The 21,258-nt window shown below is 40.6% G+C and overlaps 1 protein-coding gene across 2 annotated transcripts in view; it reads left to right on the plus strand.

Moving 5' to 3' along the window:
* The window catches only part of MTX2 (metaxin 2), a 71,286-nt gene that overhangs the window by 47,185 nt on the left and 2,843 nt on the right, over nucleotides 1-21,258 (plus strand). Inside the window, exons 4-9 of one of the 2 annotated variants that reach the window (XM_075933707.1) lie at nucleotides 9,565-9,637; nucleotides 13,318-13,394; nucleotides 14,155-14,247; nucleotides 15,085-15,123; nucleotides 15,493-15,618; nucleotides 16,321-16,397. In XM_075933707.1, the coding sequence (XP_075789822.1) occupies nucleotides 9,565-9,637; nucleotides 13,318-13,394; nucleotides 14,155-14,247; nucleotides 15,085-15,123; nucleotides 15,493-15,618; nucleotides 16,321-16,397 (485 nt within the window). Of the gene's footprint in view, nucleotides 1-7,873; nucleotides 7,952-9,564; nucleotides 9,638-13,317; nucleotides 13,395-14,154; nucleotides 14,248-15,084; nucleotides 15,124-15,492; nucleotides 15,619-16,320; nucleotides 16,398-21,258 lie in introns of both variants that reach the window. The other variant, XM_075933708.2, reaches the window with a different exon arrangement.

Consider the following 21,258-nt stretch of genomic DNA (forward strand, 5'->3'; position numbering starts at 1 on the left):
AATTGTCTAAATATGTAATTAAGTCACTAATGCTTAGTTTAAATAAACTGTCATGTTTTGTTTCTAGTAAATGAATATTTAAGGAGAATCCAAGAGCATCACTTTTGAAAGTGAATATATCAACAGTGAATACCAGTAAGTCACTGATGTTGTGATAAACCTTACTGGTATTTCCTCGGAACAAAGACATTTTGTTGAAGTGTGTGATGGTGCGTTAGGGTTTTCCCGTCTCCTGCACCCCCGTAATGGCATGGACAGACTCCACCAGCCCGTAGAATAGAAGTGTTTATTGCTTCTCCAGGATACAGCACAGCACAGATGTAATCTGGTTACAGGGCAGGTCTAGGATCCCTCAGCCCCCCTTGAGATGGGGGAGACTGGGCCCCTAAATTCCAGCCCCTTTCCCTGGGCTGTCTCCTCCATGCTCCTAGACAGAAACTGAACTCTCTTCCAGCCCTGCCCCCCAGCCAGGGGTGGCATTCCACCTTCCTTTGTTTCTCTCCCTGGGGGGTAGCTGGTCGGACAGGTTGAGAGACCCTTGCCTAGTGACTCATCCCCTGTCCTGCTGGGCCATGCTACAGACAGCGGCCAGTGGAGGTCACCCACAGCCCCAGCATAGCATCCAGCAAGGTACCCCCCACTACGTCACAAAGTGCAATTAAGATTTATCGCTTAGATCCTTGTTTTGAGTGTAAATTCCCTTTCTGGAATATTAGTAGGTTTTGTGAGGACAGAAATTCAGGACACTACTTCTCATGTGTGGAGATGACTGTACTGGTAGAAATGTGAAGGTGAAATATCAAAAAATCTGCAGCACCTTGAGTTTTAATGGGTTTTATAGCCATCCATTGTGAGCATGCTCTCTGAGGTACTGAGGGTTCTCAGCACCTTATAGGATGATGCCTCTATGATGTTTACAGTTTCCTGATTAGGAAGATAGTACACAGACTGTGGAAAAAGTGCCAGTCACCTCATTCCCTCCCTTCCCCCCACTGTGAATAGTGGATGACCATAAAGAAAGCCAGAGTTGGTACAACTGCTATGTGATTGATTAATATCTCCTACTTTTTATAATTGCTGATGTAGATGGGTAATAAGGCACTTTGAGTTCCATTTCTATAAGGGCACAGTTCAGCTAATTTGAGTACCTTAATTGTGAACTTACAAAAACCCTAATCAGTTGAAAATATGGAACAAATTACTTCTGAATTTTCTAGATCTTTAACGCTGTGGGGTTCTTCCAACTCTCATGTTTTGGTAAGCTAACGAACACCCAAAACACTAAATGTTTGGAACCTTAACTTCTTTAAACAAAGTTTCTGTGCGAATTTCCTTATATATATATATATTTTTAAATGGTTGAAGGTGTGATGAGGAAGAAGAGTTTGTTTCCCATAGACTTGAGGAAGCCCACAGTAGATTGCAAGCTCTTTGAGGCAGATACTGACTCTGTGTTCTCTGTTTGTACGCCATCTAGCACAGTAGAGTTCTGGTCTGTGACTAGACCTTGTGGGCACCATGGTAATACAAATAAAAATAGTAGTAAATCTTAGAAAGTCTTCTGGGTGTGGGGAATAGGGAAATAACCTCCCTTGACCTCCAAATTTCCTGCTTGCTTCCTCACTAAGTCAAATCTTGTCTACTATCCCAGTTTAGCCAGAGGTGTGCCTAAAGCATTGCAGATCTCTACCATTGCAAATCTCTAGCACAGGCAAAGAAAGCAGCAATTCAGTCAGTGAACTTACGGTTTTCCCCTGCTTGAAAATGGAGTATCTGTGTAAATTATGTCTTTCTTGTCTTGGGTTTGACAATGAAACAGTTCTGATGGTTCCACTCAAAGCTAATTTCAAGTGTGGGCACAGGCAGCTGGTGAAAATATTATTTGGACATTCTGAGCTCCTTCCTCACTCATCCTGAAGGGCAGCTCCTGTCTAGGGATGCCAACTGTCCTGAACTGGACTCCATTTGTGGCAATGGTGCCTGGTCCATCTGGTCTGAGAGAGTTGGCAACCCTACTCCAGTCCCTTAGGGCTGGACCCAGCTCCTCAGTTTGGCTTGCTGGCACTCAGTGGAGATTCAGAGGAACTTTTCTACAGCACCACTTGACATGCACGTCCACACGAAGGTGAGGCCCTTCCCTTGAGAGGCCCCATCTCCTTCATGGCTCTGGTTCCACTAAACATGCCAGAGGACGCACGCGCGCACACACCCCCTCTTTTATAGATGTTATGTGCTGTTCTCTGTTCTGGTTCTAAAGAAAGTGTGCTTGAATTATCGTAGAGTTAGTGCAGCAAGCAAGTCATTGCAACACTTTAAAAAATGTGTAGCTACAAGCAAGGATAGGACCGTATGCCAAGGAACTATCACTGACCTTTCCAGGGATGTGCAATGTAGTTATAGTGACATAAACTAGCAGTGTAGATCAAGCCATAAACTTTTCCTAGAAGATACAGACTTCACAAATGTAAGGGAGGCTTTTCAACAGAAAGAATAATTTTTCAAAGTTAAAGCTGATCACATAATCAGCAATGGCCACCAGAAAGTTCTAATTCTTATTTTGCCAGATCTTAGCTGGAGAAATTGAAGCAGGAATCACTTCAGATAAAGTTAAATTGATTCATTCATCCTCCCTCCTGCACTTACCCCACAAGCTATAGGATTCTTATAGTTTCCTGCTTCTGTAAACTTTAGTAAGCTCGTTAGAAGACTCCCAAATCCTCTACTACGCAGTGCAGGATTATCAGATCTCAACAAGCCTAAGGTTTTGTCTTCAATCGTAGGCAGTGGGTGCACTCAAGATCATTTCATCTGAAGAAGTGAGTTTTGCCCACCAGAGCTCATGATACTATGTATTATGATAGTAAATTGCTCATCCCTGGAAAGGTCAATGATGGTTCCTTGGCATATGATCCTGTCCTTGCTTGTACCTCTACATTTTTTTAAACAGTTGCAATGGCTCACTTGCTGCACTAACTCCAAGATAATTCAGGCACACTTTCTTTAGAACCAGAACTGAGAACAGCACATGGCAGCTATAAAAATTCACCTCCGGCAAGATGTAGAATCCTGAAGTTAATTTAGTGCCCTATTGCAAAGGGAATTACTGTGGCAAGCCTGGACAAAATTAAACTCCAGCTACTTTTTCAAGAAGGAAATAAACAGCTAAGAAGTAAGAGCATGGATTTGAGTTGTAATAAATTAATTTAAGAATGTTTTGCTCCTGAAATACAGCCTTTCTGAAAGCCGTCATTTAAGATGTACACTGTTAGCACTATAATGCTGTATTGCTGATTGAATGCTCTTTACATTCCTGTACAGCTCTGAAAGCTAAGCAAAATTAGTAACCTCATTATGTACATTTCCTGTGTATATTGCATGTAAAATTCTGGATATATCAGTGCATAGAATCTAAAATCAAATTTGATGGTTTTTTTTAATTATTTCGTAAGAGAGCTAGTATATATGGGGCCAAAACTATCTCCAAGTTCAGGAGTGTTTGGGGTTACATTTAGGGCCCTTCTCTAGTGGCCTTTGCATTTTGACGTAACCTTATGGAGAGAGAACAGGCCCATCTGTATGAAAAGGTTCATAAAAACACATATAGTCCCAGAGTAACAAAGAAAGAAAATTCAAAGTTAAGATCAATGGCCTACACAGTAAAGACTTCTATGACTTCTTATTGTTTATTTGATATTAGGAGGCTTATGCTGAAGTTTTCAATGAGTTTTTAAAGAAATTTTGGGTTTTAAAAATATTATTTCCAGACATTTTTTTCTGCTTCCTGGTTGAAATTAGGGCAAGATAGAGCAGAACCGGGATGCTTATGCAGGAGAAGACACCAGTCCTGGTGCTGTTTTGTGGGGGAAACTGAATGGAGCAGAGGAAAGCAGGAAAGGGGGTCTGCCCTGGGAAGGCAGCTGAGTGGCTCTGTTTTGTTTGCAATGATGAGAGCAAGTGGGGGGAAGATATTTTTTAATCTCTGAGGCAGGACTGTTGCCATATAAGAGATCAGTTCCCTAGGAGCAGCAGCAACCTTATATCTCCACATACCAGAAGGGAACCAGATGAGTTTAAGGAGGCTGATTCAGTCTCTTGGAGCAGTGAATAAGGAAGATTGTTCCTGGCAACTGTCCCAGCTCTTGGCTGTCTTGTTGGAGGGTAAAAGGCTCTTCCTTCTTCTTACTCGCTGTTGTGGCTGGAGAAGCAATCACATAGTCTGAGAGGGCACCTCTTCTTTGTATCTCATTCAGTTTCTGTTTTTCCTAACTTTCCAGGAGGTTTTTAATCTTCCTTAAATTTGCTCTTCCCCATCCCCACTCCTATGAACAATCTCCAACTTTGTTCTCCCTTCCCAGACTAAACCTTTAGAGGTGATTAAATGAAGTGGAGGGAAGGAAATGCCACTTGTGCAGATGGTGTTTTAGCATAGTCTCTATCAATTGAGAATTATTTGAGACCTATTCTTTTAGAATTCTGGCATCGTTCTAGCAACAAAATACGAGAGCAAAATTTACTCTGACTTAAATCAGGAGAAGGAAACCAGGGTTTGGAAGTGTGTTCTAATTAGAACTAATTTACTGAAGTGTAATTATATAAAAATGTTCCGCCAAAAAATGTAAAGTCATGCATTAAACTAACTCCCTTGTGCCTGAATAGCAGAATATTTTGTACATCAAATCACACACTGAACAGCCTTAATGTGGAGTCAAAGTTAATCCCGCTAGGTTACACCAATCTGTTTTGCCACCCAGATAAGACCACCTTTGTGATAGATGGTCGCTTACACCAAGGGTCACAGCAATAGTCAGATTGGTCCTTTGAGATTGGGAGTAGTCTCTTATCCTAGGTCAGTTGCATTTTAGGTCTCATATCAAAGACAATGCTTGTAACCAATCCTTTAATAAACCGCCAACAGATTTATTAATATGAAAACCCTATGGCTGTGTCTACACTGGGCCACTTATTCTGTAAAAGCAGCCGCTTTTCCGGAATAAACTGCGAGCTGTCTCCACTGGCCGCTTGCTTTTCTGGAAAAGCAATGATGATCTAATGTAAAATTGTCATTGTTTTTCCGGAAAAACTATGCTGCTCCTGTTCGGGAAAAAGTCCTTTTCTGGAAAAACTGTTCCGGAAAAGGGCTAGTGTAGACAGCACAGTAGTCTTTTCCACTAAAAAGCCCCGATAGCGAAAATGACGATTGGGGCTTTTTTGCGGAAAAGTGCGTCTACATTGGCATGGATGCTTTTCCGGAAAAAGTGCTTTTCCGGAAAAGCATCCTGCCAATGTAGACGCGCTTTTCCGGAAACACTTATAACGGAAAAACTGTTCCATTTTAAGCATTTCCGGAAAAGGGTGCCAGTGTAGACATAGCCTATATGTCCTTAGGGCTAACCCAAGATAAGCGGTTGGGGATTCCTTGCTTATGCTTAAAAAACCTACCCCTGAAGATACAGTTCCTTCGTGTTAAATGTTTATTCTCTTCTCCTCATATGCTTTGAACTGCAAACTGAGTTGATGAAAGGAATTTATTGCATGACTCATCATTGGGGGGCGGAGCGAGGAAGCAGATCATGAAAATCTTTTATTCTCTTTAATGTTCCACTATAGTCTGTCTCTGTCTGGTGTTGATGGGACTTCTTGTTGGCCAGTGTGTAACATCTTCTGCTGGAGACCAACACTTTACATTAGTTATTGTCTCTCCTGTCTGGTGATTTTCTCATTCATGGAGGTTTACAATACAAATTCTTAAATATTACCTTACAGTATAGTATACATACATTATAGGTGAGATTAATGCATTTAGCAACTCACAAACATTCAATAAAGGGCAAATACTAAACTTAGTATTATATAATCCTGTAATCTCTTTTAACCAGGCTAATACAAAGGTGAGCCTACAACGTATCCTGGAAAATGATCCCTCACTCTCGCAGACCTTGGGGAACAGGCCAGTCCTTGCCTACAGATGGACCCCCTAACCTGAAACACATTCTTTCCAGCAATCACGAAACACACTTCAGTCGTACTCACCCATGAATCCAACCCTGCATAAACTCCGGTGCCAACTGTGTCCATACATCTATACAAGCGACATCACAGGACTGAACCATATAAGCCACCACATCAGAGGCTTATACAACTACACATCCACTAATGTGACATATGCCAGCAATGCCCCTCTGCCATGTATATTGGCCAAACTGAACAGTCTCTACGACAAAGGATTAATGGACACAGATCAGATATTCAAAATGGGAACACAGAGAAACCTGGATTTAAAAATGACTATACTCTTAGGCTACGTCTACACTGGCCCCTTTTCCGGAAGGGGCATGTAAATTTCATGAGTCGTCGTAGGGAACTCCGCGGGGGATTTAAATATCCCCCACGGCATTTAAATAAAAATGTCCGCCGCTTTTTTCCGGCTTTTAAAAAAGCCGGAAAAGAACGTCTAGACTGCCCCCGATCCTCCGGAAAAAGCGCCCTTTTCCGGAGGCTCTTATTCCTAACTTTGAAGTAGGAATAAGAGCCTCCGGAAAAGGGCGCTTTTTCCGGAGGATCGGGGCCAGTCTAGACGCTCTTTTCCGGCTTTTTTAAAAGCCGGAAAAAAGCGGCGGACATTTTTATTTAAATGCCGTGGGGGATATTTAAATCCCCCGCGGAGTTCCCTACGACGACTCATGAAATTTACATGCCCCTTCCGGAAAAGGGGCCAGTGTAGACGTAGCCTTAGGGTATGTCTACACTGCATTCCTCTTTCGAGAGAGGAATGCAAATACAGCCGACTGAAATTGCAAGTGAAGCGTGGATTTGAATTTCCTGCTCTTCATATGCATAATCATGTCCGGCTACTATTTCTAAATACCCTATTTCGAGATTAAAAAATGACGTGTAGACGCGGTCATTTTGAAAGAAACCCCTTCTTTCAAAATAACCCTTACTCCGTACAGTCCACTCTGTTAGCCTCATTTAGCACGGACACTCTAATTGACAAGATTTTTTTTTCCTTCTCTTTCCCTCCCCATGTCCCCTCTTTTTCTGCTATTTTTTTCCTCCTTTCATCTGAAGAGGTGGGTACACACGAAAGCTCATGATTCTATCTACATTTTTTTGTTAGTCTCTGAGGGTATGTCTACACTGCCACCCTAGTTCGAACTAGGGTGGCTAATGTAGGCATTCGAAGTTGCAAATGAAGCCCGGGATTTAAATATCCCGGGCTTCATTTGCATCTTGCCGGGCGCCGCCATTTTTAAATCCCCCTTAGTGCGGACTCTGTGCCCGCGGCTACACGCGGCAGGGAGTAGGTAGTTCGAATTAGGCTCTCTAATTCGAACTACCGGTACACCTCGTTCCACGAGGAGTAACGGTAGTTCGAATTAGAGAGCTTAATTCGAACTACCTACTCCGTGCGACGTGTAGCCGTGGGCACGGAGTCCGCACTAAGGGGGATTTAAAAATGGTGGCGCCCGGCAAGATGCAAATGAAGCCCGGGATATTTAAATCCCGGGCTTCATTTGCAACTTAGAATGCCTACATTAGCCACCCTAGTTCGAACTAGGGTGGCAGTGTAGACATACCCTAAGGTTCTGCAGGACCATTTGTTGTTTTTTAAGTTAATACAAAGGTGAGCCAGACTGATTCTAACTATGTATTTGTCAGTGTTCAGGTGAGACAGGGAGACCCTGGCATGAGCCAGAACCTGGTCTGCCAGTATTACATATAACAGATAGACTCCTAGAGACTGCTATGTCGGTGACGCTGTCATGCATGTGTGTTAAGTCTATATACCATCCTTGAAATCATAGTGAAGCTTTTATTCATGTGCAATAGATTGTCTTGAAAACTAATGTAACTGTTTTGTTCCTTTGTTCAGAAAGTACCAATGGGCTCGAATCTCGATTAATAGCTTTCAGATTTGGAATGTGAGATTTTGGCCTTTTCACAGACAAAGGTGAATGCCAAATACACAAAAGTATTTAACACTGTGATCCTCATCACTGAGCTTGAGAGGTTATTTATACTTATTATGCTCTCATTATCAGAAGTGAGTTAACTTTCACAAAGTATTTTGTTCTTGCAGGGAAACATTCTAAGTACTTTATGCTGATGATTTCAGCTAACAAAAATTTGTATCCTGTAGAAATTGGTTTGTCCAGGGTTATAGGTAGATTAAAAAAATTATGTCGGTCAATGATGCACTTAATTCCAGTAAACTCTACAGGTAATAAACCAGTGATTGGCAACCTAGGGAAATGAGTGGGCTGTATGAGTTGTTTTCCTTAATCTCGGTGGGCCACCTGATTGTCGTAACCATGATGTTCTCCTGGGATAAGGTAGTTTTGCCAACTGGCTTGTGTACCTAGAATTTGTGAGGTGGACCGATTGAACCATAGAATCACTTTAATTGAATGCATAGGGAGCGCATGGCTCTCACAGTCCATGTTGTGTACAGTTAACACTCACCTCACTTCACATGCACTTGCATTACATTTTGTTTAACTTTAGCAATACTGGTAAGGAGAAAACTATGTAGACAGAAAGCAGCAGAATCTGGAAACCCTATGTGTAGGCAACAGTAAACAAAATGTCTTGCCGGCCACACATACAATGGGTCGCATGCAGTTTGTGGGCTGCAGGTTGCCTACCATTGTGTCTACCCAGCAAAGTTATTTCAGAATAACGGCTATTATTCTGAAATAATTATGTGAGCATCTATACAGCAATTTCATTATTTTGAAATAATTTCAAAAGAATAGACAGCTTATTCCAGCTTCTGTAAACCTCATTCTATGAAGCATAATGGCTATTCCGAAATAGCTATTTCGAAATAAGGCATGTGTAGATGCACCACTTCTGCTATTTCGAAATAGCCCCTCACCAGGGCCATTCTAAGTTATTCTTCCTGGGGCTCTAAATCGAGATAACACATATTCATTAGGGAAGCCTGCTTGGACTAATTTTGAGGCTTCCCTGCAGTATAGACGTGCTATTTCAAAATAAGCTATTTCGGAATAACTATTCCAGAATAGCTTATTCCAAAATAATTGTGCAGTGTAGATGTAGCCACGGTGTTCAAAGCAAAAATCATAAAAATGGTGCCTAGTGAAAATATGGCAGTGGAAGGACTTGTAATTTGTGTGTGTTTATTAAAATATGCTAGAGATGTAACACATGCTGGTGCTTGTCCATAGTCAATATTTACCACAAAAGGTACGTGCCCCAATGTTCAGGTTGACAAAATGTCACTTAGATTGGTAGTTCGTGACTTGCAAACAACAGTAACTTTAATAGTCAAATGCTACCATCAAATGGGAAAAATAGACACAACTTTTTTAAATAGAAGAATTCTTACTAATGATTTTGGGCAATATTTTTGTACACCGTTATTAAATGAAGTTTTTAATTTTTCTTTCTTTCCTTTTTTTGCTTTTCCCTAAAACAGAATACAGATATTGATAATTTATAAACATTGTGCTAAGTACAAATTTAATATATTAAAAAATTCATGTTTTTGCTAACAGCTAATACATGTTTTCCTTTTTCTGTGCTTCTCTTTGTTTTCAGGCCTTTTTGCAAATGTGCAATCTGCCAGTCCAGGTGGTTTGTAGGGCAAATGCAGAATATATGTCCCCATCTGGTAAGTGTGGTGTTCATTTAAATTACTGTGTTAGTACCTATGTTTTGATACCATGGCAACAGCACCTCATCTTGCAGATAACAGCCAGTCAGTGCTAGTGTATGTGGGTTGCCTCTATTTTTTCCTTAGTCTACTGCAGTTTTTCTTCAATAGTGAATGAGAACAAATGCATATATTTAAAATGTACTGTTGCATATTTTAAATTGTGGGCATACAGTGGATTCATGTACTTGATTGCTCAGAAGTCTGGGTATAACATTCTCCGAAAATACCTACAGACTTTTGGCCTTCTCAAGCCAAGAGATTTCTGTACTGCAGAAGTGTTTCTACTGATCTTGATATCCCTGGGAATACCCTATTGTCCAATGATTGGTGTTCCATTTTCCATAGTTTTAAGGGTGGGAAGAAATGTCTTTTGTTATATTATGTAGTAGGAAGGTGATTATCAGAGTGTTGATAATTGCAGACAGATCATGGACAAACTGTCAGTCCCCAGAACAAGAGTGGTGCTTATGTCCTCTTCTGATTCAAAAGACCATTTGCAAAAAAATGCAGATTCAGTATTTGATACTTATGGTATTCCAAATTCTGTTGGAATTTTCTAAACACTCTCATCTAAAGGATTACTAGAAAAAAATTGCTGAATGTTCAACACAGTTCTGATGTCTTAAAATTCTTCATTGCAATAGGAACCATTTGTGTGAGTTAAATTAAGCTACTTCTACAATTTTTGTTTCAAGTATGCAGCAATAAAAATGACTGCCTGCATGGGTCTTTTTGCACACTGTACATTAGCTCTGATCCTCCTTAGTCTGAGAGGGAAAAATCAGCTGGAATCCTGTCTTTATTAAATGCTTTAGGTTTTGCTACAAGAATTACCAAACATTGCTTTTTTTTTTTTTTTTTTTTTTTAAATAAGCCTTTCAAAATAAACCCAATGGTTTCAAATGCTGGACTGCTTGCAGAAATAAGCCAGTATCTTACGTTCAGGGAAATAGAAGTGGTGATGCTTGTATTTTCCAATCCTCCTTCTCCAGCCACAGTGATGCATCTAATCCACCATTACTTGCATCTGAAGCTTTTTTCCCCTAGACCACTGACTAAATAATGGACAAAGGGTATGGCTGACATGAGCTGATGACAGTTGCTCTGTACTGATCACATTTAGCATATTCTATTTGTCATAATGATTCCATTTTAAATACAGGTAGGCATATAAACGTGGTGGTTTATTCATTCTCCTAAGAGCCTCTGTTTCTACTATTTTTGCACAGTGTTCTGCTTGTTTTTCTGTTTATTTCAATATCATTTTAACAATATTAAAATTAATTCCTACTGCAACAGAATATTCATCAACATTTTTCACTCCTGAAAAAAATGCCCAAACTGATTGCAGTGGTTGTCCACTGTGCATCTCAACATTTGTGCAGGATACTTTGTAACAATTCTTTCCATAACTAGATCCTTTTTTTGAGGGAGTCACATGCTTACTGAGGTTGTAGGAATATCAACAGATCATTCTTATATGCTAGTAAACCATTGCATTTTTGCAATTCAGAAAACTTTGCCCGTCTTTTGTAATAGTTCATCATATGGATGCAGATGAGGCTTTTGTTGGTGCAGTGCACATCATCTGTTACCCTTTGGATGACTGTGAATCAGAGAGGAGTGAATCTCATGATAAATACCATGACTGAACCTGCTGTTATTGTGAACTCTGTTTGAACTAGATCTAGCAGTACGTGCAGAGCATTTTGGGATAGGGTTGGACTTTTTAATCTTTCCAGGGGTATCTTTCAAATCATATTACTTTTTAAAGCCCTGTAAATAATACTTGATTTTGGTTTGTTCTTTTAAAAATATTCTATGAGGACATATTTTGCTATCCTCATTTTCCTTGTCCTGTTGTGCTCCATCAGAGCCTGTTGTGTACTGTGACTTGTTTCATTTTTGGGCATACTCCATTATTGTCTCATATCAAATTCAGTGAACTGCATTTACTAATGTAAAAAAAAAAAGTCCAACATCTCCTCATTCATGTTGAGATCATTAAATAACATTATATTATAACATATTGCATATAATATAAATGTTCTTCAATTTACATAGCACTGTATACTAGGGATGTTACATTTAGATTAATTAACTAATCGAATAGTCAATGAGATTTCCATCAACTCTACTGTTAGTTAATAAGGGTGCCTCCTCCTTTGAACTGTAGCAAGGCTCTTGCCACAGTTCAAAAGCAGAAGCCCAGCAGGGAACACGGGGCCAGCGGGGACTTCCCTGCTGGCCCTGTGCTCCCTGCGGTGGTGCGTGAGTCTTTGGAATGTACGAGGGCCCCGCTGGGCAGAATTGCAGCAGAACCGGTTTGAGCGAAGACTGCTTGCCTCCCTGCTCATGATGTTTCCCGCTGTGCCTTTACCTCCCTGCCCACCGCAAAGACGTGGCTGGGGGGGAATCGGCTTTTAAGCTGACTTCCCCCCCCAGCAGCAGCTCCTGCTCCCCCTCTTGTTGCCTCTCTCTGATAGAGGCAGCAAGGTGGGGGAAGCAACGAGTCGCATCACTAGTCAACTATCCAGTAAGCTTATGTGTATCGGATAGTCGACTAGTCACTTACATTCTTACAGTATATATACTGCTGTTAAAAGATGGTATCTGTGAAGTAGGTGTTTTGTAAAGACACCCAAGTACTCCATCTACTTCCCCGGGATTTCCACAGTAGTGCTGTGGGGAAATATTGAACTAACAATTTTCCCAGCAATTCAAGATTAATTAGTGAATTGAGACTTATAAATTTGTACAGTAACTTGCAAATATTTAACAAATGATCTGGTAGCACTTTATAGACTAACAAAATATGTAGATGGTGGTATGAGTTTTCGTGGGCACAGCTCACTTCTTCAGATGACCGGAGTTATGAGTAGGGGATATGAAAACTCAAAATAAATAGGAGCAGGGAAGGGGAGGGGGGAGTAGAGGAAGATTTCGAGTTTTATTTTGAGTTTTCATATCCCCTTCTCATAACTCCGGTCATCTGAAGAAGTGGGCTCTGCCCACGAAAGCTCATGATACCATCTACATGTTTTGTTAGTCTAAAGTGCTACCAGACCATTTGTTGTTTTTTTTCCTGTAACAGACTAACTCGGCTACCCCCTGAAGCTTGCAAATATTTGTTAGAGCAGTGGTCCACAAACTGTGATGCACACCTCCAGAGGAGGGCAGGGAGGAACTTTCAGGGGGGCAGGGTGCGACAAGGGCCAGCCGCCACAGGGCAGGAAGGCAGTGCCCCACAGCTGTGCTCTGTCCCAGCACTTCTCCAGCACTGCCTCCAGCGCCAGCCCTAGCTGCTGGCTCCTATCTCAGCCTCATTGTGGTTCTGCAGCCCTGGCTACCTGCTCCCACCAAGGTGCTGCACCAAGCCCAAGCCACAGCTTGAGCCTCAACACCCTTCTCACTCATTCCCTCAGGCACAGCTCTGACCCAGCCCCACCTACGTCCTCAACCTCAGCTTCCTTACTCCTGTCCGTTGCTCCTCTACCCCAAAGTGTAGGGAAGGGGGTTCGATGGTGAAAAGTTTGAGAGTCACTGCATTAGAGAGAAAAACTTCAAAGCCAAGATTTCAAAAGTAATTTGTAGAAAGCTTTCATTTACTGAAATTATACTGTATCTCACTGCAGGAAAAGTACCCTTTATTCGTGTAGGAAATCAAGTAGTATCTGAACTTGGTCCCATAGTCCAGTTTGTAAAAGCCAAGGTAAGGATATCAAATGTATTTGATCAGTAACTGATAGATACAATAGTCATTCTTTTTAGCCTTTGCAATCTTTTATCTTACTCTTATGTACAGTAATTTGTTTCAAGAGAGTATAAAAATGGTAGAAAATACGGTGTACTGGGGGATTGTGGTAGTATGATGGGAGTATTTTCTTCTGGCATTTATTCAAATTACAGAAATCAGTGCAGGATTTAATATTAACAGGGAGCTGGAAAATAACCTAAACCTTATAAATACACTCCTTTTTTGCCTTCCACATTTAGTATTCTTAGAAAAGACATAGTCTTTTCTTGCTTAAGTCTTGAAATTTCAGCTAATATATGTTTGTATTTGTACTTTTTTCTCTCCTTGTAACACATCTGCTTATTAAGTGGCTTATTTTGATAAACTGTGTCATCAACTTACTTCTTCACACAGAAGAAATCATAATAATAGTGAAGCCATGATATCAGGCTGAACACAGCTGAAAAAAAATTGCACAGTAGTTCTGTAGCTGAAAATAAATCTACATTTGTCTTTAGTATTTGACTATATTGCAATGTAAAATTTTCTCTTTAATATTGAAGGTAATATTAGTATGGAAGGTAATTCATAATATTTATTCATCTATTTTACAATTTAATGAACTATATAGGGAGATCAAGACCTACTCATTGACTTCTGTGGGCTTTGGCACAAGCCCTAGCTGAGTATTGTAATATTCTTTCTTACAGGGTTGTATATTCTTTTGCCCCCTTAGGGCCATTCACTCAGTGATGGGTTGGATGAAGTCCAAAAAGCTGAGATGAAAGCCTACATGGAATTAGTCAATAATATGCTATTGACAGCAGAGGTACAGCAAACCATAATAATTTGTTGTTTTTTGTGAATAGGTGATAAATGGGCAAAAATAGAAGGATTTTTCTCATGTGGAAAATAGTTGTATTTTATTTTTTCAAGTTCTTAGATTGGGAAATAGTCCATCAACTCATAGGCTACAGTCCTGACAAGAACAGAACTCCATGTTCTCTGTGCTCTCTTTACATAGCCATATGGAAATTTTTTCAATTGGACTTGATTTTTTTTTGTAAAAAAATGGTGAGTTTATGAAAACTAACCATGTAGATGTAAAAAAAATTAACAGGAATTCTTAAATTGGGGATCAGGACCCTTGAGGAGGATCATGAGGTTATTACAGGGGGATTGGGGGAGGGCAGGGACGGGGAGGGCATTGCGAGCTGTCCGCTTTCAATCCAAACCCTGCTTTGCCTCCAGCATTTATAACGGTGTTAAATCTATATAAAAAAGTGTTTTTATTTTAATTTACAATGGGGGGAGCAGGGGTTGTCTTGCTCAGAGGTTTGCTATGTGAAAGGGGGTCACCAGTACACAAGTTTGAGGACTACTGTTATATAGCATGTTCTGAATGCCATCTTCATTTCAAATCTGATCTGGTGTCTGTTCTTAAAGAGAACTAGTGATTAGGTTTTTGTCTTGCAAGTGTCACAATTAGCTTCCCTTCCGTGTTGGTAGAAGGTACTGGTAGACTTAAAATATATGTGGGATAGGTTGTTAATTTAACTTAAGAGAGAACCTCAGTAGGTAGACTGCATGAATTATTTCTAACTAAAATTTCAGAATAAAGAAGTGTTCTTTCCTCTTCTCTCTCTTCCTCCCCCCCCCCCCCCAGTTGTATCTGCAGTGGTGTGATGATACTACGGTAGAGGAGGTGAGTGGTTCTGCAGCATTTATCTTAATTAAAATTTAATGAGAAAACACTTTTGCTCACAATTGCAAGTCCCTACTCATAAATGAAACATTGAGGTTTATACCATTAATGATATAGTTTTTCACTTTAATTTTGCTTGCTTATACATTTTAGGGAGGCTGTGTGTCATTACTGAAGGTAGCGGACTGCAAAGTTTATATGTTTTTATATATTTTTAAGGTAATCTAGTAAACTATGAATTTCTGTGCAGAATAACTTCTTAATATTTTACAAAAATCAGTGTGTAAATGCCTTGTAATCCATAGCTATTTTGTAAATGGCAGTCTTACCTGCTTTTTTTTTTAAAAATGTATTTTTTTTTAAACAAAGATTACTCATCCAAGATATGGGTCCCCTTATCCTTGGCCTCTCAATCGCATTTTGACCTATCAGAAACAATGGGAGGTCAGACGTAAGATGAAAGCCATTGGATGGGCTGGCAAGTCACTTGAACAGGTCAGTCAAATAATAGCTAGAGTTGGATTCTTTTGGTTTCTTTAAAACCACCTCCAAGCTTTGAAATATATATACACACAATATCAAAAGTGTCAAAAATCCAGAGAAGCAATATAATAATTTATTTCCAGTGTTTCATAAAATATATGTATTGTGCAACTCCGTACATTTAAAACAATTGTCTGCGGAATCCATGTCTCTGGCTTGAACAGCAATAAACTTTAAATCACACATGCAGCCTGAGAAAAATGAAAGATGTTTTCTCATGAATATGTATTTCTATGCTTAATGTCAGTTTATGTGAGTTTAGACCATTATACTGAAAAGGGATTACCAGCCAGGGACTCTGATTCCCATGTGGAGATAATGGGGGTCCCTTTTCTGGATTGTGACAGTTATTTTGGAGAAAAATTATTTTCCAAGAAAATGCAAAGAAGTTGAGGAGTAAAGTTTAATGCATTAATTTTAACCCAATTACTCAGGAAATGTTAACAACTTTCATTATGTTAACAATAAATATAGTTGTCATTTTAAATATGAAAATAAGATATGTAATCTGAGTCTATAATATCTATGGTCTATATAGTTAATTTAGTCATTTATTACAAATGTCTTCTGTTATGTAAACAATAAGGGAGCTACTTTGTAGAGAATTGTGTTCTCATCTGATTATTTAGGTACTAATCTTTTGTTTGGTTTTAGGTGTTGGAAGATGTAGATCAGTGTTGTCAAGCTCTGTCTCAAAGACTGGGAACACAACCATATTTCTTCAATAAGCAGTAAGTTATTTTATATGGAAGTGTAATGCACTGTAGTTATATTACTCTTCAGAACATAGGGGATTATTTTTGCCTTATTTTAATACCTTATGAACAGTCAAGGAACAGGTGGGAAATGCACATATAAGAATTTCTGAGATTAAAAGGAATTGTAAATATTACCAAAGATACTAAGTTTCCATAAAATATTCATATTTCTCTAGATACAGAAATATACAATATCTATAAGTTAAAAACATATAATGAAACCTGAAGTTTTCATAGGTAACTAAGCAAGAATCCATGCAATTATATTATATATGTTGGTGTTTCACATATGGTACCTATTAGTTTAAGGACCCGACTATATCATAAGTAGAATGAATGTGATGTATTTTGATCCACAGCACTTCCTGCACAGTTTAATTCAAGTGACCCAGTGGTGAGGGAGGGTAGGTCTACACTGCAGCCCAAGATGTGATTGCACCCCAGGTGGACATGTCACACTAGCTTTATGGGTGGTAGCACAGTTAAAAATAGCAGCAAGGCCTGAATAAGCATGCTGGGAACCCTGAGTAAATACTCATGCTGCTAGCCTGTGCTGAAGTCTCTGCCTCCATATCCAGGCTACTGTTTTTAGCTGTGCTACTGCATGTAAAGATGATGCAGCTAAGTGTGTCCATGCTTCATTCATACCTTGGATTGCAGCGTAGACATACTCTGAGTTGGGTTAGCATGAAGATGTCTGTGACGTCATATGACTGTGAGGAAATGCTGGTCTTCTTCCAACAAAGGATTGATTGCATAGTAATGATTGTGTAGGAGAGCACTCCTTCTGGGCTTTTTCAGAACAGCCATCACAAGCCCAAATCTGTCCTTTGCTATTGTCCGTCACCTCCAAGTTGCAAATGCGTACTTCCTCACAATATTCTTTTAATAATTGTGGATTTAAACTAAGGTGCAATGTATTCATGGACTGCACCCATCAGCATGGCATATGGACCATGAAGTTGCATAAAGAATGTACATTCCAAGTATAATATATGTGAATGAGCCAGTGAGAGCCTGAGGGTGGGAAAGTGGAAGGGGGGGAAAGAAGCAATTGTCTTGTTCAGCCATGTCACAGAATCAGAAAGCAAGTAGGACGTGGGAAATTGAGTGAGTATATATTGGATTGTTTGGGTTTTCCCATAGGTTAAGTTTACTTCCACTGTTTGTTACGTCTTGGTTTGGACCAACCTGAAGAAAATCCATTTTCTGATCTCCAGATCATTAGGTGGGGATGGAGAAGTGCCACAAGTAGCAGGCTGCAATACTGTGTTTTTTTGCCTCTTTGCCTCTGAAGACTGGGCAAAGTTAAGGTTAGGTGGGCAATGTAATTGGATGAGAGTGAGTGCTGTAGGATTACATAGCAGTAGAGAACAAACTGAACCGGGATTGCAGCTATTCATTTTTGAGGCATTCTGAATTGTCTTTTGTAAAGGCGGTATGTGTGTCAGGATTGCTATTTTAGGAATGTTAACTGGACGTTAAGCCTTTAAATTGTTTAATATTTTTTGTCTGTAAATAGTTTCTCAGTAATTAGTTTCATAAAATATTTTTCTAGTTCATTAATAGTTGGTATGTAGTTCTCAGACATTAACGAAGCAAATTGTTAAATTGTTAAATGTACTTAAAGACAATGGTTTTTTTTTTTTTTATGTTTGTATATGGATCAGTGCTGCAAAAAGTTCATTAAGGTCAAGCTATGGAAGAGTTGTATGCACAGCCATGGGTATGACTGCAGACTTATCCAAAGGAGGACGATGGTTTCTTGAATAGTGGTGGCTTTGGTTACAGTGTTCATTTCCATTTGTTTGGGGTTTTTTGAATAAAAAAGAGATGGCCCTATGTGCTACTACCATGAAGTTACTTTTTCTCACAAGTCAAGGAAGTTTTGGTGGCTGAAGAGTCCTGGAGTGTGTGGGGGGGGGGGGGTTGCTATTTTGAAGAGTACTATTCAGCTGGAATGGGTAGTTTTGTTATGCACAGTATCCGCAACAGTGTTCCCTGTAAGCTGTGCACTTCTGCAGCCACTCAGGAAAAATTGAGATGCCACCGAGGTGATTAGGTGTTTCTACTGGATGGTGCACATTTGCACATGTAGCAGTGCAGGTAGAAAAATTTATTCTGCACACAAATGGAAAAATCCACACATGGATGAAAAAATCTTAAAGGGAACATTGATCTGCAGAAGGGACTGGGAAAATATACTCTGTTCCCACAAAACTCAAAAGTGAGGAACAGTTGGTGTTGGACAAATGAGTCAGAGAGTAGACTGGATTCATTTTATGAAAACATATATTGTAACCTTTTCACTGTTTGGAGGGAAAACACCCCCCCCCCCCCCCAAAAAAAAAATCTGTTAATGGGAAATTGAGCAGCACATTGAGAATTCAGGCCAAAATTTGTTAGTGTTTATATAAAATACAGTAGAATCTCAGTGTTCTGAATACCTTAGGAATCGACGTTATTCATAGCTCTGAACAAAACAGCTGTTCTTTCAAAAGTTTAAACATTAACTAATACAATCCTATGCGTAAGAAAAATGAAACAAGAACAGAAACAGTTTTCTGACCTTGTCAAATCTTTTTTTAGAAACTTTCCCTTTATATTTTTAGTACAGTAAAACTCCATTAGTCCGGCATCCAATGCTCCGGGACTCCTGATGGTCCGGCACCATCAGGAACCCAGAAGTGCTGGGGCAGCCGGACAGGCTTCCCCCATTCAGCTGCTGCTGAAACTGACCAGCAGCTGAATCGGGGAAGCCGGGAGCAGAGCAGCTGGGGTGCTGCTGGGTTGGTCTCGTAGCGCTGCCCCTCGGGGCTGCGGGACCAACCTGGCAGCACCCCAGCTGCTCTTGGGGATGCCTGGGGCAGAGCAGCTGGAGTGCTGCCAGGTTGGTCCCGCGGCGCCAAAGGATGGTGCCGCGGGACCAACCCAGCAGGACCCCAGCTGCTCTGTCCCAGGCGTCCCCAAGAGCAGCTGAAGTGCTGCTGGGTTGGTGCCGTAGCGCCGCCCCTCAGCGCTGCGGGACCAACCCGGAAGCACCCCAGCTGCTCTATTGCAGGCATCCCCGATTCAGGTGCTGCTGAAACTGACCAGCAGCGGCTGAATCAGGGACGCCTGGGGCAGAGCCGGACTATCGTAAGGGGGGGCTATGAGGGGTCTGGGGTGGCATCCCCTCCCACCTCACTCCAGACCCCTCATAGCCCCCCCTTCTGATAGTCCAGCATATCTGATAATCCGGCACCCCCTGGGTCCTAAAGGTGCCAGATTATCAGAAGTTTACTGTAGTTTGTTTACTACAGTGCAGTACTATATCATGCCTAACATATGAATGCTAGTGGAAATGGGGTAGATCTAGAAGCTAAAATAAAAAAGAACAAGTTAAAAATTACTTAGGAAAGTTAGATGTCTTCAAGTCATCAGGGCCTGATGAAATGCATTCTAGAATACTCAAGGACCTGAGCCTTTAGCCATCATGGAAGTCGGGAGCGATTCGAGAAGACTGGAAAAGGGCAAATATAGTGCCCATCTATAAAAAGGGAAATAAGAACAACCCAGGAAACTATAGATCAGTCAGTTTAACTTCTGTGCCAGGGAAGATAATGGGGCAAGTAATTAAGGAATTCATCTGAAAACATCTGGAAGATAATAAGGTGCTAGGTAACAGCCAGCGTGGATTTGAAAAGAAAAAGTCACTTCTAACCAGTCTGAGAGCTTTCTTTGATTAGGATATCAAGTCTTGTGGATAAGGGAGAAATGGTGGATGTGGTGTACTTAGATTTTACTAAGGCATTTGGCACCTTGATGGAGCTACTATAAGGTGGGAGCATAACTGACTGGATAGCCATTCTCAGAGAGTAGTTATTAACGGTTCACAGTCATGCTGGAAGGACATAACAAGTGGGGTTCCGCAGGGATTTGTTTTGGGACTGGTTCTTTTCAATATCTTCATTAGCGATTTAGATGATGGCATAGAGAGTATGCTTATTAAGTTTACAGAGGATACCAAGCTGGGAGGGGTGCAAGTGCTTTGGAGAATCGGGTCAAAATTCAAAATGATCTGGACAAACTAGAGAAATGGTCTGAGGTAAATAGGATGAAGTTTAATAAAGACAAATGCAAAGTACTCCACTTAGGAAGGAACAATCAGTTTCACACATACAGAATGAGAAGCGACTGTCTAGGAAGGAGTACTGCAGAAAGGGATTTAGGGGTCATAGTGGACTATAAGCATAGTGTGACACTGTTGGGGAAAAAAAGGCAAACATGATTCTGGGATGCATTACCAGGAGTATTGTGAGCAAGACACGAGAAGTCATTCTTCTGCTCTACTCTGTGCTGATTAGGCCTCAGTTGGAGTATTGTGACAAGTTCTGGGCACCACATTTCAAGAAAGATGTGGAGAAATTGGAGAAGGTTAGAGAAGAGCAATAAAAATTATTAAAGGGCTAGAAAACATGACCTATGAAGGAAGATTGAAAGAATTGGGCTTGTTTAGTTTAGAAAAGAGAAGACTAAGAGGGGACATTATAGCTATGGTGACCATATTTTCTGTACCAAAATTAGGGACACATAAGTCACGCCACTTTCCCCCATTAGTCACACCCCCTACCACAAGAAGTCCCAGCCCCTGGGTCAATGGACACATGACCAGAAGTAAAAGGTATCGTGTGACCCCTCTAAGACCTCCTCCTACCAGTAGGGATGAGTTTGGTCCCCACATTACCCCTCATGCAACTATCCTGCAGTTGCATTAACCCAATTTGCATTGCATTAACTCCGGGGGGGGGGGGAGAGGGGAAGTGGTCCTTCTAAAATTTTCCTCCCATGAGTG

The sequence above is a fragment of the Pelodiscus sinensis genome, chromosome 7, assembly GCF_052426305.1.
Source record: "Pelodiscus sinensis isolate ZL-2025 chromosome 7, ASM5242630v1, whole genome shotgun sequence".
NCBI classification, from domain to species: Eukaryota; Metazoa; Chordata; order Testudines; family Trionychidae; genus Pelodiscus; species Pelodiscus sinensis.